The 21008-nt window shown below is 37.4% G+C and overlaps 1 protein-coding gene across 1 annotated transcript in view; it reads right to left on the bottom strand.

Annotated features, from left to right (window-relative positions):
• Positions 1-1847: 1847 nt before the first annotated feature.
• LOC122115857 (cytochrome P450 2C15-like) overlaps positions 1848-21008 on the bottom strand; it is a 30379-nt gene continuing 11218 nt past the window's right edge. The window contains exons 2-10 of the mRNA XM_042689427.1: positions 20747-20834; positions 18667-18829; positions 18349-18498; positions 17652-17812; positions 16150-16326; positions 13157-13307; positions 7373-7557; positions 4559-4696; positions 1848-2082 (exon numbers count right to left, since the gene is read on the bottom strand). Of these exons, the coding sequence (XP_042545361.1) occupies positions 1897-2082; positions 4559-4696; positions 7373-7557; positions 13157-13307; positions 16150-16326; positions 17652-17812; positions 18349-18498; positions 18667-18829; positions 20747-20834 (1399 nt within the window). The 3' untranslated portion in view covers positions 1848-1896. The remainder of the gene's footprint in view (positions 2083-4558; positions 4697-7372; positions 7558-13156; positions 13308-16149; positions 16327-17651; positions 17813-18348; positions 18499-18666; positions 18830-20746; positions 20835-21008) is intronic.

The raw sequence follows: 21008 nt of genomic DNA, 5'->3' as shown, positions 1-21008 counted from the left end.
ATATGACCATATAAGATGATGCTAAGCAAAATGAACCCCAAGATATGGGCACAAGAGGTTTCTCTTTGTTGTTGGTGTTCTTGTTTTTTGTTTGCTTTTTTTTTTTTTTTTACAATTACATTAGCAAGGTAATGAGTACATTTCTCTTTTTTTATTTTTTTGTATGTTTTTAATTTATATATATATATATTTTAAATTGTGAAAATACTGTACAGAGGAGTTACAATTACATGGGCAAGATAAGGTGTACATTTCTTCTCAAGCATTGTTGCCTCTTCTTTGCTTCCTCTTCCCTTCCCTTCCCATACTCCCCCCAACTTCCCACACCCGATCCTCCTCCCCCACCAAAGTTGTAAAGTTCGGTTTTCGACATAACGACTTGTACATCTCATTGTTGCAATGAGCCCACCTGTAATTTTTTTGTTTCTTTGGTATGTTCTTCCCCCTATGATATATCCCCTGTTGTCAGTGTATTTGATTTTGGTTCCCTGCATCTTGTATATACTTTTATATAATTTTGGGAGGGGATGGGAAATGATAAGATGCTGAAACGAGGACACAGGGTAACCCACAGCAACAATGACACTCACAAGACACTGTTGGAAGTGAACTTTACAACTTCTGTGGAAGGGAGGATTGGGAAGGTGGGAAAGAGAAGGAATAGTAGGAAAATATCAAAGAATGGGTTAACAATGTTCGACAAGAAATGTACTCATTACCTTTAGCATGTAACAGTAACCTGTCTGTAAGGATCTTTACAATAAAATAAAATTTAAAATAAAATCCTGGATCAAGGGGCTTCCTTTTAGGAAAGAGTCCACCACAGATAATGAATGACGGTACTTCTCATGTGATACATGGCAAGGTAGAAAGAAGGAAAAATTGTGTGTTAAATGCACAATTCTGAAAGTCTGAAGAATGACATGGAAGGAGTTATTTCAGTGCCCTTATTATAATTTATCACATTTATGTTGAGTGTAAAACAATGTGTACAAAGTAGGAAAAACAGATGCTGGATATGTCCAATTAGTAGAGTTCTTGTATAGGAAGAACAAAGCCCTGAATTTAAAACTTAGTACTGCCAAAAGTGAAGGAAAAACTAGCATGATCAAAGTGAATAGTATGCTGGTATGAAACATCTTAAAATGTACAATTGATGTGCATAAATAAAAATAATAGAGCAAATGATTATCAATATCTGGCTTTCTGTTGCAAAGATCAATTGACAAGAATACTTTGATTTTATTTTTTGTTCATACTAACACGAAAATAAAGATGTGAACACTAGCCTTTAATGTTTATTCTGTCTATGTCTGTCTCATATATTTTCCTCCAGGAGGAGATATTCTGCACATTGCTTTTGTTCGTTAAATCCACATCTCCAGATATGACAAGTGATATAGCCAAAAAGTTTTCCTACCATCTCCCCCTTCCCATTCCCAGTGCTTGCCGTAATGGGGGTCAACATGGGACTCTGCTTTGTTTCATTGCTTCGCTGAATTTTGAACAAAGGAGGACAGTCCAAGAATGACCAAAGGCACAAAAAATAATACTTATTATGGATGATATACAGAGAAAGCATTCTGACCTGTCACACGGTAATCATTTTTTGGTTTTGTCTTACTAGAATATTAGTCAATCAGCATTAGAGAAGTATTGGCACGTGGAGTAGTGAATAAAATTATTATAAAGCATAAGAGATTTTAGATGTGATAGTGCAATTACACAGGAATCCCTCCAAAACGGAGAATGGATCTTCCTGGATCTGGAGGGAGAAGGGAGATGTGAGAAGGGAGGATAGGAAAGCATTCCTGGCAGGAGAAGTTGGTGAGTGATGGCTCAGTGGAGGGAACTGCAGATTGCTGCACAGTTGGAGCCAGACAGCAGAGCTCTTCTTTACACTGGAATGAAGCAGAGCTTGAATGATGGTGGCAAAGAGGCAAACCCATTCAGAACTGGAGTGGTATCGAGGTCCTGTGGATCCACGAGAGGTTTCAGGTTGAAGTTCTGTAAAATGGTGGTTAGGAATAAAAACAGCTCCATGCGGGCCAGGCCTTCTCCAGCACATATCCGTTTGCCTGAAATTAAAAAAAACAAACAAAACCAAAAAACAGGTCAAAGTAAGAAATGACTCCATGTATGTAAGTGTGAGAGTGTGAAACATTGCATTTGTAACCGGTAAAAGAAAGTGTCAATGTGTCTTCAGTGAATTACCAAATGCACAGAGAGGAGGAAAGCTGTACAGATACCTGAGAATATATAATCTTCACTAATACATTTGTTTGTTTGTTTTTTAAATCTGAGAATGGTAGCACAGGCACACAAAAACTTGTTAGTCTAACACAGGTGACTAATGCAGAAGAATCTTGAGTTGATAACCACTTTTGTCCTCTCTTCCCTCTTTTCTCCTTCTCTATGCCAGGTTGTGGGTTACCAAATTATTATATCATTACTCTAGTATGTTTCCTGCTAAAGGAGAGGATCATAATTTTGGAAGAACTTTTGGCTTCCAATCATACTTTTTTCCTGTGGTTGAGATGAGGATTTAATACAGTCTGTCCTCAACCTTAAGACCTACTCCCATTCCTTCTCTTTCAGTATTATCCCTACTATTCAGAAAGGACTATGACCATGTGTTTTAGGATTACCTCTAAACCTTTGTATCTTTAGAATAACAAATATGTAGGAGTGCAGGACATAGACCTACCCATGACTCCAAGTGGAATTCATCACATGTAAAATTAGTGGTAGGAAATACTGCTTTCCAAGTCAACTCAGAAGTCAAATCTTGACACCGTCATTAACTACCCATGTGGGGTAAGTTAGTAAAATATCTGAGCCTTATTTTCTTCAAATATTAAATGGGAATGCTAATAATTCCTTCATGAAATGTTGGTGAGAAATTAAAATAAGAATAGATTAGGATTTATAACAATTTTAATCAAAGTTCCATTATTTATTAACAAAAATTTTGAGTCTCAGATTTCAATGATATACTTTGTATGCTCTAGAGACATCTATGCTTTTCTAAGAAAACCCATTCATATCGCTCATGTGAACTGTCCCCAGAAAAATAATGAACACTTTTTGTATTTTAATATTGAAAACCCAACTGTCGATTTTATCAGCCTACATAAAATTACAAAGTTTAATTACAAAATTACAAAGTTTACTATATCATGAAATTCCTTTTGGCTATGATACATTTCCCCTACAGACATCAAGACACAGACCACATTTCATGTCCTTTCTTGTACTCTTTGTGTCCATCAAGCCATAAAATCTTGCCCTCATTCAGCTTCCCAAATATCATATTCAGATTTTCACTGACACTCAAATCATTTGAAACCATAATTTTCTCATTATTTAACATGTTTCCCTTAGTGTAAAAAAAGTGAATTTTTGAAGAGAGATCACTGCCTTTCCCCATGGTATCTATATGACAGATGTAAAGCAGATATCAAAGGTCAGGTCAATAGTTGGGTGCCAGTGGCTCATGCCTACAATCTAACTACTCAGGAGGCTGAGATCAGAGGATCGTGATTAGAAGTAAGCCTGGGGTAGGAAAGTCCCTGAGACTCTTACCACTAAAAAGCAAAAGTACAGCTGTGGCTCAAAGTGGGAGAATGCTAGCATTGAGCAACAAAAGTCAGGAACAGGGCACAAATTCTGATTTCAAGCACCACAACTGACAAAACAACCCCAAAACCAAACAAATAAATGAACAAACAAAAAGACAAAAAGCCACAGTGTCAGTGAATGAAGGCTGCTTCCTGGTCAGATACACAGCACACATACTGCAGGTGTGGGGATACAATATCCAGACACATGTCTTCGACTGAACGAAGAGCTGAGTGCTCTGTGATCATTGTGGGAAATCTACCAATATTTGACAGTTTCTGACACTTTTGAGAGTACATGTTCTGTTCTTGTGGTTCATGACTTTCTTAAAAATGTTCTGCTCTGCCTTCCATCTACTCTCTACCCCTTTTGAAGTACCTTAAATGTCTTAAAATGTTGCTTATGCCATTTTCTGTTTAATAATCAAGTTTAAGAACGTGACAAATGAGTTAATACTCCACCCACAAATCCTCAGGTCTTGTCATCTGTGATGATCTTCCCTCGCTTACCTTTGGTGTTCTTCTGTGCCTTTTGGGAGAGATTCATTCTATAGAGAAGCCTGGGGGTGACAAATGCCACAAAAAGATGTGGGAGGGACCTCTGATGAGATTATATTTCTCATTGTGAGTGAGGGCAGTCTCAATGAGTTTTACTGTATAGGAAGAGATCATTATGATATATGTAAAGAATGAATGCCAGAATTGTTTGCTTTACCTTGTTGAACTTGGAAGAAATGCACAGAGAATCTGAGGTCTAGCTAATCTGATCAAACAGTGGAGATGCATCAAGAACAGGAAAGTGCAAGGGCATTGAGAGTGCTGCTCCTAATCAGGAGCTTACGGGAAATACGCCAGCCGCAAGGAGGCTTTATGTAAGTTCCCACTGACATCCCCCCCAAAGTTATCCTGAGATATGGAAATGAAATTTTATTACTTGCCGAGAAAGGCATAAAGTAGTTACTTTTCTTAAAGTTACCACTTTCATCCAGAAAGTGGCCAGGGTCAAACTTGTCAGGATTGGGGAATTCCTTGGGGTCATGTAGCACAGATGTCAGTGATGTCAATATGGATGTGCCCTGCGAACAATACACACAGATAACATAAGCTAATTAGATAGATAGATAGATAGATAGATAGATAGATAGATAGATAGATAGATAGATAGATAGAAAGATAGATAGATAGAGCCATAGATCTACATAGATCGAGACATATATATATACCTAGATCTGTATAAACCTATGTATATATATAAACTATACATATATGCATATATATGTAAATAGAGGCTCACAGCTGTAATTCTAGATAGTCAGGAGGCTGAGATCTGAGGACTACAGTTCAAAGACAGTTCAGGCAGAAAGCCCATGATGCTCTTATCTCCAATTTGCAACTGTGGCTCAGTGTGGTAAACCACTAACTTTGAACAAAAAAGGTCAGGGACAGTGCTCAGGCTCTGAGTTCAAGCCCCATGACCCCTCTCCATGACCCCTGCCCAAAAACAAAGAAAACAAATAGTTAAAATGGTGAAAGATACAATGAGAATCACTTAGTTTAATATTCTCGTCTATAGGTAATGAAGACTTCCAACCAATGAACTGGCTTCAGAACCAAAAAATATCAACACAGAATGTATGGAAAAAGGTAAGTATTTCCAAAGTTTAACAATTCTATAGCAATAGACATAAAGGATATTGAAGAAGATTAAAGCACAAAGAACTCAAAAGTATGATTACAAGAAAAATTATTTCAAGTGGCAAAAAGTCCCATGCTCTTGGATTGGAAAGATCAACATCGTGAAAATGGCAATACTTCCCAAGGCTATCTACAAATTCAATGCACTACCTATCAATATTCCATCCTCATTCTTCAAGGAAATAGAAGAGGCAATCCAAAAATTCATATGGAACAATAAAAGACCCCTAATAGCAAAAACGATCCTCAACAGAAAGTACACTGCTTGAGGAATATCAATCCAAATTTCAAACTCTACTACAAAGCCATAGTAAGCAAAACAGCTTGGCACTGACACAAGAACAGACCTCAGGACCAATGGAATAGAACTGAAAACCTAGAAATGAACCTACAGACCTAAAGCCATCTAATTTTCAATAAGGGAGCTAAAAAAATAGAATGGGAGAACGACATCCTTTTCAGTAAATGGTGCTGGCAAAATTGGTAAATTACTTGTACAAAACTAAAGCTAGATCCTTATATATCACCCTGCAGCAGAATCAACTCCAAATGGATCAAAGACCTCGAAGTCAAGGCAGACACCCTGAAAACATTACAGGATGGAATAGGAGACACGCTAGAACTCCTTGGCACAGGCTGAAATTTTCTTAATAGAGACCCAGAAACACAACAAATCCAAGAAAGGTTGGACAAATGGGATTGCATGAAATTGCAGAGCTTTTGTATGGCAAAGGACATAGCTAGCAAGATCAATAGAAAGCCCACAAATTGGGAGAAGATCTTCACTAGCCATACAACAGACAAGGGTCTCATATCTAAAATATAACTGGAACTCAAAAAATTAAATCCCCCAACAACAAATCTTCAAAGAAACAACTGCCCAATAAGTAAGTGGGCTAAAGACTTAAAGAGAAACTTCTCTGAAGAGGAAAGAAGGATGGCCAATAGACACATGCAGAAATGCTCAACCTCTCTAGCCATAAAAGAAATGCAAATCAAAACAACATTGAGATAGCACCTCACTCCAGTTAGAATGGCTAAAATCAAGAAATCTAATAACAACAGATACTGGAGGGGATGTGGACAGAAGGGAACCTTACTGCATTGTTGGTGGGAGTGTAAACTTGTTCAACCACTTTGGAAAGCAGTATGGAGGTTCATCAAAAGACTCCACATAGAGCTATGACCCAGCAATCCCACTTTTGGGCATTTACCTAAATGATCACAAACAAGGCCACACTAAAGCTACCAGCATCACTATGTTTACTGAAGCCTTATTTACCATAGCTAAGATATGGAACCAACCCAGATGCCCCTCAGTAGATGAATGGATCAAGAAAATCTGGTATATATACACAATGAAATTCTATGCCTCCATCAGAAAGAATGACATTGCCCCATTTGTTAGGAAATGGAAAGACTTGGAAAAAATTATATTAAGTGAAGTAAGGCAGGCCCAAAGAAACATAGGTCCCATGGTTTCCCTTATTTGCAATATCTAGTATATGTCTGACATTTTCTCCTAAACTTATCTATAACTTTACTGGAGGCATAATATACATCCCAGCACAACATATTGGGAAATTGATCAATAATAAGTTTTTGTACTCATTTGGTAATACAAAAACTAAGCATAGCCAAAAGATCAAGGAGGAGGAGAAGGAGAAGACAGAGGAATAGAAGGAGTAGGAAGAAGAGGAGGAGGAAGCACAGGAGGAAGAGCAGCAGGAAGAGAAGGAGGAAGAGGAGGAGGAGGAGGAACAGGAAGAGGAGGAGGAGGAGGAACTAGAAGAAAAAAAAGACAACAAGAACAAGGAGAAGTCTCTAAAACAAAAAGAATTTAAGGGGCATAACAAAGTTGGGATTCACAGTGTGGGATACCAAGGATAATTTCGCATGGATATACAACCCCAATCTTGCTATATCACAACTTCTCCTGAGCAGCCAACTGTGAGACTTTTGCAGCTCTCTCAGGTGGTATGGAGCAGAGGAGTCCCACAGTGGACCCAGGAACTCAGGCTCCCTACAGAGGCTCAGCAGAAAGGAAACAAGCTCACCTTGGGAATGATGTAGTCTCTGAACTTAATGTCATGGGTTACTGCATGGGGCAGATTCATGGGTACAAGATCAATGTATCTCTGGATCTCATGCAGCACAGCATCTGTGTAAGGCATTTGGCTCCTGTCCTGCATGCAGGGGCTGCGGTGCCTGCCAATCACACGGTCAATCTCTTCCTTCACTTGAGCTGGTGAGACATAATAAGAAATGGTGAAACAGGAGGAAAGTGACACATTGATCACAGTAAGTACATAAATTGTGATAGTGAATCTTAACAAGATTTGAAGTAAAAAAATTCATACCCCATGGAGTATTAAGACTTCAGCATGTACACACATCCTCCTCCTACTTAATAGCCTTATAATGAGTTAATCAAGGCATAGAGGTTAGTTTCTTGTTAAGAAAAACACAAAAAAACAGAAAGACTATTAATGTACATGTAATATAGTTTATATATTGAAGTAAAATAACTTTATTTAATATATCCTTATTTAAGATGTAAGAAGTATATTATCATAGAAACAATATGCTTATAAAACTGTAATAATAAAACATTTTAAAATAAAGGGAATAAAATATTGACAATAAAAGTACATTTTTGAGGACACTATTATCTTCACTTATATCTCCAGATTTCACAAATCTCCACAAATATGAATGGTAATTCATGGGCTAGCCAACATAAATTGTTCTAAGTAAGACTTTTAAGATGTTAATAAAATAGTCCCATTTTGTTCAAATTCAGAAATATTTTTGTTGATAAAAGAGATAATTTTAAAATGAAATGATTTTAAATTCTATTAGTTTATGGATACTAAGTAAATAATGTGTCTTTTTAAAAAGGAGTTTAGTTTTTTCTGTAGGTGATATGAAGAGAAGAATATATTTCACAAACTAGGACATAATTAAGTGAAACTATGAATGGATGTATATTATAGGGATTGACTTTGGTCCAAACGCATTGTAATGCATGAGAGGCTTGCTGAATTGAAACAGCTATTTAATTGTACAGCTATTTAATAATAAAATGAAACTTTTTGTATGCATCTATGGAAGTATTAGCATTAAATACTTTTGTACAATACAAGTAAACTAATAAAAATGCAGAAGAAGAAATGATAGTCCTCAAAGAAAAACAAAAATAAACATTATTTTTATTTTCAAATAATTATTATTTAAGCATTATATAAATAGTGTATGGGCTTTGAAAGTGGCTCAGAGGTAGAGCACTTGCCTTGCACGCATGAGGCCCTGGGTTTTCTATTCCTCAGCACCACATAAGCAGAACAAAAATGCCGGAAGTGGTGCTGTGGCTCAAATGGTAGAGCGCTAGCCTTGAGCTGAAGAGCTGAGGGAGAAGGCCTAGGCCCAAAGTTCAGGCCCACGACCAGATTCAAAAACAAATAAAAAACACAAATAGTGTATATCTTTGTGTATGCATGTGTACAGTGTACAGTACTACTTCCATTATTGAACCACTTTCTGATGATATCCATATTGGACATCGTAGAATCTGCTTTGGAAAATTATGTTCATTTTCTAAACAATGATGCTTTCTTTTTTCTTTTACTGGACCTGGAGCTTGAATCAGGGCCTGGCTGCTGTCCTAGAGCTTCTTTGTGCTCAATAATATGCACTTTGTGCTCTACTACTTGAGCCACACAACCACTTCTGGCTTTTTCTGAGTAGTTTATTGGAGATAAGAGTCTCATCGACTTTAATACCTGGCCTGACTTCAAATTTCAAACCTCAGTTATCAGCCTCCTGAGTACATAGGAAGCCAGGTTTGAGCCACCAGTGACCAATGCCCAGTTGATTTTTAAATCATTTTAGAAAATATTTATTGATATCCTAGCATGGGAGAGTAAAATGTGCATTCACATCTCTGTCCTATATATTTACCCACATCTACAAATAGGCACATAGAGATAAACATGTATGTTTCCCTTTACTTCATTCACAACAATATACTAGATAAAACATCAGTTTTTTTTTAATTTGTAAATACTGTACAGAGGGGTTACAATTACATGGGCAAGGTAATGAGTACATTTCTTATCAAGCACTGTATCCTCCTCCTTTGTTTCCCTTTTCCATCTCTTCCCATCCTCAAGAGGCCATCCCCCAATCCACTCCGCCACCCCTCCCCCCACCAAAGTTGTGAAGTTCATTTTCGACATAATGACTTGTACATCTCATTGTTGCAATGGGTCCACCTGTATCCTTATTTAAACGATTTGTTTTTCCTCTTCCCCTCCACAAATTATACAGACATCAAATACAGTGAAAACTGAGGTTATACTGTGGGGAGGGTCATACAAAGCAACAAAGAAATAATCTTATAAATGTGTTAGAAAAAATTGCATGAAAGAAAAAAACATTTGAATACATATCTTAGGGTTCATTTCCCTAACTTCACCTTATCTGACCTTTTCTGCTTGACTCAGACATATACTAGTATTGCAAATAAGAGAAACCATGGTACCTATGTTTCTTTGGGCCTGGCTTACTTCACTTAATATAATTTTTTCCAAGCCTTTCCATTTCCTAACAAATGGATCATTATCATTCTTTCTGATGGAGGCATAGAATTCCATTGTGTATATATACCACATTTTCTTGATCCATTCATCTACTGAGGGGCATCTGGGTTGGTTCCATACCTTAGCTATAGTAAATAATGCTGCAATAAACATAGTCGTGCTGGTAGCTTTAGTGTGGTCTTTAAACATCAGTTTTTGAACCAGTATTCACAGTTTCAATCATTCTGGCTCAGCAATATTGTTCCCTGGGTGGAAATTAGAATTGCATTCCATTTATTGTACTTCCCATTTCTTTCTTATCAGTCAGTTCATGATTTTCCATTTCCTGACCTAGAATTATTTGAAAATGCAGAAATACTTGTGTAAAACACCTAGCAATACATGATCAGTAAGTGAGAATTCTGAGACTCTTATCCATGTCTCCTTCATTCTCAGTGTCTTCCTTCCCTCCTTGCATCAATGGTTTCTGGTTTGTTCTGATGTGGGTGTTATCTGAGCAGCCTCAGGGAGTTTCAGATTACACCATAACATTCCTGTCCTGGTTTCTGGAATCCATGATTTCCTTAACTTAGTTTGAGATAACTGAACAAAATGCATTACACCATATTATACCATATTGTGTGAAAAAAAAGAAAATGGGGTATGAAGTTTATGGCTGGTATGGAAGTCTACTCTCCTATCTTTTCTTTTTACTCTTACTAATTATTTTCGGGGGGGGGGGTCCTGTAGTGGGGCCTGAACACTGGGCCAGGGCACCGTCCCTCAACTCTTTAGCTCAAGGCTAGTGCTCTACCACTTGAGCCACATTGCCACTTCGGGCTTTTTTTCCTGCTTATGTGGTGCTGAGGAATCGAATTCAGGGCCTCATGCATGCAAGGCAAGTGCTCTACTACTGAGCCACCTTCCCAGCCCACTCTTAAGAATTATGATGCAATCCCATCATCTCTTGATATCTGACCTAGTTGTGTCTTTCTGAAACTTGGGATGACCTTTCTAACCCTGGTATTCTGGAATGCTATAACTTTATGCAGAGTGAAAGCTTTTATCCCTTTATTCTGCTGGACGCTTAGAGAGAATTTTCTATCAAACTGGTAAAATATGGAGGTGCTTAGAGTTCTTCATTATGGAAAAAAGTCAGGAAAAAAAACAGATAGTAAGTTGTGCATCACCTGCAGGGGATGTGGTCAAAAAGGAACCCTACTGCATTTTTGGTGTGAGTGTAAACTTGTTCAACCACTTTGGAAAGCAGTATGGAGGTTCCTCAAATGATTACACATAGAGCTCCACTATGACCTAGCAATCCCCCTTTTGGATTTACCCAAACAATCACAAACAAGGCTATACTAAATCTACCAGCACAACTATGTTTATCGCATAGCAACGATATGGAACCAACCCAGATGACCCTCCGTAGATGAATGGATCAAGAAAATTTGGTATAAAATATAATATATATATATATATATATATATATATATATAAAACTAGTATATGTCTATGACTAGCACAAAAGGTCAAAAGCTATGTACATATGAACATACAAGGTGATGCTATGTGAAATGACCGTAAAGATAGAGACACAAGAAGTTTTACCTTTTTTGCTGTTGTTTTCAATGTATTTATAATGTACTATGTGATATTTTTGTTTCTTTTGTATGTTCTTCCCCTATGGTATAACCACTGTCTTCACTGTATTTGATTCCAGTGCCCTGCATCTTGTATAAACATTTTTCTAATTTGGGGAGGGGAAGGGAAATAACAAAATGCTGAAATAGGATACAGGTTGACCCATTGTAACAATGAGATGTACAAGACACTATGTTGAAAACCAACTTTACAACTTTGTGGGTGGGGGAGGGAGGAAGTTGAGGTGGGGAGGAAAGGAATGGTAGGGGAAAAACAAAGGAGGAGGTAACAATGTTCCATAGGGCAATTTACTCATTACCTTTTTCATGTAACTGTAACCCCTCTGTACAGTGCCTTTACAATAAAAGATATATTAAAAAAAAAGTTATGCATCAAAAACAAGAGGGCATGGCAAGGCCTCTCAACTTTATACTTCACTGTCTTTACCCAAAATTTCTGAGTACAGAATTCTCTGTACAGAGAGAGAGAAAGAGAGAGAAAGAGAGAGAGAGTGTCTTCTTGGTGTGGAGAGAGTTTTTCTTTTCACCTGAGGAGTGGAGGTGTGATAAGAATTTGAACATGGAGAGTCTGTTTGCTAAATTCTTTTCTATTTTCTTTGATATTGTTACTTCTAAATAGGAAAGTTTATGAGGTTGGGGATGTGGCTTATTGGTAGAGTGCTTGCCTACCATGCATGAAGCCCTGGGTTTTATTCCTCAGTACCACATACACAGAAGAAGGCAGAAGTAGGGTTGTGGCTCAAGTGTAGAGTGACAGCCTTGAGCAAAAGAAGCTCAGGGACAGTACCCAGCCTCTGAGTTCAAGCTCAGGACTGGCAAAATAAAAAGGGAGAAACTTTATGAGAATTTTGGAGACATAGCTTGGTTTTTCTTCCCTTACAACTATTCCTGTTACCACATTTAGGTGAAAGCAACATGTGTCTGGCTCAGTTATTTTATCACAGTTACATCTACTCTGAGTATCAGAATTTTGGTAGACTTCTTATCCAGTTAGTATTCTCTTCTCCTTTTTGTGGTGAGAGGTCTAATTCTCATTTAAATTATTTTATAATATCTCCTAAAAGGTTACATAGTATTTCCATACCTAAAACTCTATAAATATAAAACAACATTGTAAAAGATAAAATTTACAGATGCCCTTGTAAAATTCTAACTTTATCAAACATAAGTTTTATGGACTTAGACTTCTGAAATTGTAAAATACCTTCTGGTATGGCATCTGTACATTTCTAATGAGAAAATATTCAGGAATGGAATTCATCTCATACATCCACATTAATTTCTAGGACTTGTACTTACGCATTGCTGACAAGAGATCTCTTTGGCCTATGGCAGCATTAGAATAGTCAGAATGAGGAAAAATATATAGAAGAACCCATTGTAAAAGCTGGAGTTTTGGGTGTAAAATCAATATGTTATTGTATGTCAAGACAGAGTCTTGCTGCTTTTCCTACTACATTGTTCTCATCACTTGTCTCTGATTTCAGCTGGGGGCACAGGATGTTGAGCTGTGAGACGTATCTGACAAGGCAAATCACTACCAGTATCTTTCCTATATTTTCCGAAGTTTCACCTAAGTCTCCCCCTGTGCTCCTACCTGTGACGTGAGGGTGCTTCATCAGGAGCAGCAGGGAGTATCTCAGTGTTGTGCTCGTCGTTTCTGTCCCAGCACCAAATAAATCAGATGCAACCATTGTCAAATTTTCATTAGTAAATTCCGATGATTCCTTGTGATTTTCCTGCTCCTAAGATTTGATGCAATTATATTATTTACCAGCACATGTGATGACATCGAATTCAGTATCTCACAGTGGTATGAAGTTGGAGAGTAAAGGAATAAGAGCAATGCACAATTGACAGTGGGATGGTGACTAGTTTAGACTAAGTAAGGCTTCAGCCCTCCTGGCCTGTCCTGACTCTAACTGATCTGATGCTGTGACTGAATCTGAGGTAATGAAACTCATCATTCATTTAAGCTACTAATAACTGAATTTTCTCTAACTATTGAAGGATCAGAAAATTGAATACTGCAAGTAGGAAAGTTAGGGACACAGGTGTTGTAAGCCTGAAGCAAAAATCTGCAATTAAATTTTTTTTGCAGTTGATGTTATTGAACAGTGTGTGGGCATTGTCCTTGAGCTTCTTTTCTCAAGGCTAGTGAGATACCACTTGAACCACAGCTCCACTTCCCACTATTTTCTGTTTAATTTGGAGATAAGAGTCTCAAAAAGACTTTTATGTCCAGGCTGCCTTCAAACTTTGATCCTTAGATCTCAGCCCCTTGATAGTAGTTTTACAGGGATGGGTCCTCATTGCAATTTAACTTCTTGTATCACACATTTGCATATGCTCAATATTGCTTGTGAAAATGCTAAAAGTCAGCAAAACGTAGGAGTCACAAGGAATGAGAATGGGTTCATCAAAACCCAATGAGTTAGCAGATGGGATGCACCAAGTCAGGTGGTCTAGGGAACCTGAGTAGGAATGACTAGGAATGCATGAGCTGAAGAGACACTAATCATGAAGACAAAACGTGTTCACATTAACTTGTCATTGGAACAAAGGAGTGGGGATGGATTAAGCAGTGCCAAGGACTGAGAAGATGGCCCAAAACCAAGTTGTCAACAAGGCTGCAGTTTTAGATGTTGAATGAGGGAATCATTAAATGGTCAAAATACATCATTTTCTAACTGGTCCCTGGGCCAGCATTAAATCCATCATGCTTTTTTTTATCTCCAGATAACTTACAGTATGTCTAATAATATGTAATTAAATCAATGAAAAGAAACGGATCCTCTCAACATTTGTACTTTCTTGGAAAAGGGTCATCTCCTTTGACTATATCAACATCATATGCTTTGAAAGCTGGTCAAGTTAAACAAACTTTGGTAATATCTACTTTATGTACTTTTCTATGATCATCAAACTACAGGTAATCTTAAATCTTGAGGTCAACTTACTCTAGAATAATATGTTCAAACACCAATATTAAAGCTTCCATCTGTCACAATAAATTTGGAGATTTAATAGTTGCAGGTCACATAGACTATTATACTCTAGGCTGTATAAATGTTGAAAAATTAATGGAATTCTAAATTAACAAGAATCCAATGATTCCATGTCATGGACTAAAGCACTAATCTTATCTTATATGCTATCATCATGCAGGAGAAGTTAATACTACTAAGATAAATAAAAGAGAAGAGAGTCTGTCATGAACAGATCTACCATACAAGAAGTGCTAAGGGGAATCGGCTTTCAAGTAGAAACTAAAGCATATTCAAAATTCACACCAAGTCAAGAAATACATATCCTTGTTAAGTATAACCAAACAGAAAATATCAATGTTAATTATACTATATTTTTTATTCAACCTATTTTTAGATTATATACACTTTTTTTTTGGTCTGTTGTGGGGCTTGAACTCTGGGCTTGGGCGCTGTCCTTGTGCTCTTCAGCTCAAGGCGAGCAATCTACCACTTGAGCCACAGCACCACTTCCAGTTTTCTAGTGGTTTATAGTAGATAAGAGTCTAACGAACTTTCTAGCTCGGGCTGGCTTTGAACCTCAGTCCTCAGATCTCAGCCTCCTGAGTAGCTAGGATTACAGGCGTGACCCACCGGCACCCGGCTACATATTTTTTTAAGGGAAATATAGGAGGCAATAATCATAGATGAATTCTGTGGATACACAATGTATTAAATATTTAATGTATGACAAAAACAACCAGAGAAGGATGCAATTGGAGGGGGGAGGATTAAAATAATAGTCACACAATAATTCTCTCTAATTTCACACTAGACTGTCATAAGTGTGTTATAGTCATCCGATGGTATTATAAGGATTCAAACTTTGTTTAGTTGATTGCAGTATATTATATATGTATATAATATCTATATTATCTATGTATTTTACATATATGTTACATAGATAACATACTCATTATATGTTTATGTGATAAAACATAAGGAAAACCTCTAAAATCTATATAAAGAAGATGAATTAGTAAACAAACAGAAGAGGTGAATTTGATTAAATTACATTATTTGCATCTGTAACATATCATAATAGAAGCCTTTGCACAATAAATTTGTTAATAAAAATGTTAAAAGCATAATAAAATGATATTGTGATATATATATATTTTTAAATACCACAACTGAAAATCCTTTATAAGGAAGATTAACTATGACCAATTAAGGATAATTCCAGAATTATTTCTTCAAAACCAATTCTGACTTAGAGAAATTACATAATATTCGCATATTCTATTCTATACATTATATAATAATGAAACCCATCTTTACATAATGACACACATTTAGCAGGAAAATTGTTTCTATTCACCTGCCATGTGCATTCTGCTTCTCCTTATTATATTATTTTATGTAAAAAGAGTAAATGTATCCTAATCATTTGAGAAATTAATTTTAAGTTTCCCAGGACGCTTAGTTTAGCTTCCTTTATATAACTGATAACTTACTTTTCAAGCACTGCTGCTCTGTTTAAACATCTCCAGTAACACAGACTAATTGATATGTCACAGAATGCTCAAGGATTCAAATAAATGGATTTTTGTCATTTTACCTGTTTCTTTTTAATAAGGAAACAATCAATCAAGTCTCTTGGATTGTTAACATCCAGTGATTCTTCATGGTCAATTGTTTTCTTCAAAATGTAATTATTTATATCATCAAAATTTTTTAGTAATGTTTTATGACTTCCTGGTAGATAATCAGTGAGACCAGGGAAAAGGTTGTAGATCTAAAAGCAAAAGTAATAACTTATTAAATATATTTGCATATACATACTATATACATATTATAGAAAACTTGGCGGCAAATAAAAATGACACATGCCTTCCATCTTGAAGGGAAATTCAAATGGAACATATAAATCAGAGGAGTTAAAGGATACCCTAAAATTCAGTCTCATGATAGAGTATCTAGCCTCCCTGTGATCATATAGTTATTAACTTTTACAGAGTTTAAGCCATGCCAAACTCTATAAAACATTTTGAAGATTTTTATAGTTCAATTTTGTCATTTCTCCCCAGGCTACTTCATCATCTAGGATCACAGTGGAATCAGCAAACACTCTGACTCTACTCAGTGATTCCTAGTTGTTTCTATTGTTGCAAATATGCTTCCTTTCTGAGGAAAAATACTTCTGCTCAGTAATAGCATGAATATGAGATGTCTGATTGGAAAACAAACCTGTGGGAAATGTAAGCTTTCAGTAATCACCTGGACATCCACTGATCCACCAGGCATCTATCAGGACCTGAACAAAGCAATTTATAGGAAAATCCCTTTGGGATTTAATGGGAAATATCAAATTATTGCTTGAGTTCATTAGCTTGAGTAAATCCTAACGATTAAACATCTTTCTCAGCTGATTATTTTATATTGTTTTTCTTCCATTTCTATTATTATAAGTAAGCTGTCAAAGGTCTCATTTTGACATGTCCATATATAAATAAAAAGCATTTTTCCTTTTGGTGCCAGGACCAGGGTTTGAACTCCGAGCCCCAGACTCTTGCTTGGCTTTCTTGGTCATGACTGGTTTTTGCTGACTATTTGGGAGATGGATTCTGTCAAACTTCTCTGCCCTGGCTGGCTCAAATCCTTGATCTTCCAAGTCTCACTCTCCTGAGTAACTAACGTTTATCTATGAGCCAACAAGGCCCAGCTATACAAAATATCTAGATGAGACAATATATCTAGACTCCTCTGCTATTTTCCCTCATCATTTCCTTCCCTGCTTCTAAAACCAATTTCAACATGCTTCATTTTGGAACTGCAGAAAATGAACTAGACCCATATCTATTTCCCTGCAGTAGTATGAATTGCAAGTTGATCAAGGACCTTAATATAAAACCAGAAACTTTGAAGCTACTACAAAAATAGAATAGACGAAATGCTAGACTGTGTGGCCATAGGCAGTAACTACCTGAATGACACTCTATCATTCTTTAGGTAGCACTGTTGGGTCCAAGTGCTTACCTTACTAGTGGCTCTTTATTTAATTTGGGTCTGTTGAAAAAAAATGACAAGTATTTTCTTAGGAAAAAAAGATCTTGGCTTCACCTGCATCCATGGTGAGCTCAGAATCTTGACATTGTCATTCAATTTCTCCATCAAGTTAAGGAATTTCTGGTCTTCATAATCAAAACGATTCTGGAAAACAATGGAGCAGATGACATTGCAGGGAGCACAGCCCAGGATGAAGGTGGGGTCACAGGGTGAGCCTGAAGAGTTAGAAACAAATGAAATATACATATGAAATACTGTACTCAGCCTTAGTCATCTTTACCATTTTATTACTATTTTACTTGAAATTCCTCTAACAGCCTAATATCCCATTTGCATTAAACCTGCTTATCTTTTACCTGGAGCCTGAGTTGGCCAGTACCCCAATTATAGCATAAAACAAACAAAAAAAAAACCCTACAGTCCTGATTTTTGTTTGGAAAACAACCCATTTCTGAAACAGAAGGGACTTATTGGAGCCTTTAATATCCCTCTCTAAAATAGTGATATAGGGCTGGGAAGGTGGCTCAGCGGTAGAGTGCTTGCCTTGCATGCCTAAGCCCTGGGTTCAATTCCTCAGCACCACATAAACAAAAAGAAAAAAACCAGAAGTGGTGCTGTGGCTCAAGTGGTAGAGCGCTGGCCTTGAGCTGAAGAGCTGAGGGACAGCGCCCAGGCCCAGAGTTCAGGCCGCAGGACCGGACCCCCACCCCCCCAACCCAAAATAAACATAGTGATATAAAGCAGCTCCCACCCTTGGTTTTCCTCAACTCCTCCACAAGGCAGCATGCTTCCTCTTGAACACGCTCTTCAATGCTCCTCTTTCCCATCCCAAAATTCCGCAAGGTCATGAGTGAGAAACGCTTCATCTCTGTCCATCTGTGTCCATTGCTGAAAACAATTCCTAAATGAAGGGAAGCAGAAACATGGATGGAGAAGTCAAGCAAGGAAAAGGAAGTCGACAGATGGCAGGTACAGGGATGGCCAAGCTTTGGCTCTTTTTCCATCCTCCTTATCGACATATCCTCTGCCCCCCACACAAATATACACACACATGGATATGTACACTTACCAAGGCCTCTGTTAGCTTTTTCAGCCCATGGGAGCCTGCCTCTTCCAGAGAACTCCTCCCCATGGTCAATCAGAGCTTCCTTCACTGCTTCATATCCATACAACACCACAGTGGGCTTCATGCCCAAATACAGAGTGAACACAGGGCCATAGACTTTTGAGAACTGGAAAATGAAAAGAAAAAAAATACTAGTGAAAGAAGTCATTATTTGTTCCTCAGAGTGAGCCTGAGCAAAACTGAAATCATCTTTGTATTTTTATGCTTCTTTATTTTGGCAAACACTGTTATACCTAAGTCCCAGAGACCCTCCGACGACCACCGAGAGACCAGGGAACCCAAACTGCAAAATGCAAGGTTTATTTAACAAGCCAAGGCTCAGGCCTCGTCCGGTACCCCCCGACACAGCAGAGGAAGGGAGGGGGCCCCGAGTAACAGTATAGCTGGGCTTATAAAGGCAAAAACCACAAAATTACAGCAATGATATGGTCTAGAGACAAGTTCAATTCTAATTGGTCAGGAAGCCTATGTCTGCTTGAGCCATCGAGGCTGACATCTCCTGTGGTTAATCTTCTACTGACTGGGTTTCGAAACCATTCTGTTCTGGGGTGTTCTGCAAACTTTAAATAACAGTTCCCAAAATTTTGCACAGACATGTTATTGTTTAACTCATTTTTGCAACCTTTGCAACATTAACTTAGAATAGGAATTAGGGACTGACACAAGTTAACTTTTAGAAGCTGTCATAAATTGGCTTTAGTTAGGTTCTTACAACATGTTGCAAAGATCATATGTTATAAAGAAGGTTTATTATAGCTGTCACTTAGAAATGGCCTATAATTCGCCATGCAATGGAAGAGGCAGTTGATGCACCATTATCATTCATCCTCACATCAAGACACACAGAAGGCTTGTCATGATTCACAAAGAACAAAACAAAGGTCTGTGGATTCTAAGTTCATTTCTAGAGCACCATTGATAAGGCTTATTGGACATTCCATGCTTGGTATATGTTTAATCCTCATTTGTACTCCTAACCAGTGTCAGATTACTGCTTTCAGATAACCTCTGAAGCTCTTACTGGTGAGAATATTACTTCCTTTGACAAACAAGAGAAACTGCAGTTTTAAGTCAGCACAGGTGTTTCTATAGGCAAGTGCAGTGTGGGATCTATCGGTATTAGAAGCAGAGAGTGGGCCCCGCAGAGGCTGCCCTAGTACATGAAACATCCTCCCAAACAATTTCTCACCAGTAGCATTTTTTGCTCCAGACAAAGTTTTAAGCAAAAATCGAGGGGACTATGTGAAGGGTAAACAAAGGAGGAGGCTGCAATGCTTGGTAAGAAATGTACACATTATCCTGCCCATGTAACTGTAACTCCTCTGTACAGTATGTTCACAAATAAAATTAAATTAAATTAAAAAAAAAAATCGAGGGGACTCTGATACCATCAGTATCCCCTAAATGGTCTCATGTCTTTATGTTCTCTCATCCTCACAGATAGTTCCTTTCAATCACTCACAGCTTCTCAGAGAAGTTAGCTTTCATGATTTAAAAAAAAAATCAATGTCTAATATGCGATATGAGTTTTTCAATTTAACTTTTAATCACAGAACTTTCCTTACCATGGAGCCTCAGAAAAAAAAAATCATAAATTTGACTGTCTAACTAAGATGGGGAAAACCATCCATAACATTTGCAATTTTGTGGCTGAGACTAAAATAGACATTAACCCACTCACATAATACATTAGTTCATTCCATGATTAAAATACAAACTGGAAAAGTCACAAACATGTTACACTTTTTACAAGGATTTTGTTTTATGATAACAAATCATGCTATTCTACCTTCAGCAGTACATTTAAAATATGGTTTCATTCATATCTTTCAGAGAACATTGGCCAAACATGAAGAGTACTTATCTTGGTTAAAGATTTAGTGATGTCTTTAATGTCAATCTGCAGTATATTTCCAATAATTGGGAAAGGAGTGGGACCTGGAGGGAGCTTCCTTCTCCCAGAGTTCTGTCTCCATATTGAAAAGAGAAGAAGACAAAAGAGACCCAGCACCAAGACACCTACTGGACTCATTGAGGGTTTCTCTTCTGAGAGTACTGTGAGCTTGCAGGGCAGACCTTTTATAATGCTCCCTGAGACTGTAGGTGTGCCTCTTTAATGTTTTAGTCATGATTAGGTAGAAGTTTACTTTAACCTCTCTTCTGATTAGACTTTGTCCTGATGATAGAGATAAAAGTAGAATGACCTGTACACATGTCCCTCTTTCCAGAGGCCACAGAGGCAATTGTGATTTAGTTGCACTTGTTAGCGATCAAATACTGCTACT

The sequence above is a fragment of the Dipodomys spectabilis genome, unplaced genomic scaffold, assembly GCF_019054845.1.
Source record: "Dipodomys spectabilis isolate Male_0828 unplaced genomic scaffold, ASM1905484v1 ptg000125l, whole genome shotgun sequence".
Taxonomy (NCBI): Eukaryota; Metazoa; Chordata; class Mammalia; order Rodentia; family Heteromyidae; genus Dipodomys; species Dipodomys spectabilis.
The sequence above is the reverse complement of the archived record's forward strand: the minus strand, read 5'-3'. Positions and strand labels throughout refer to the sequence as shown.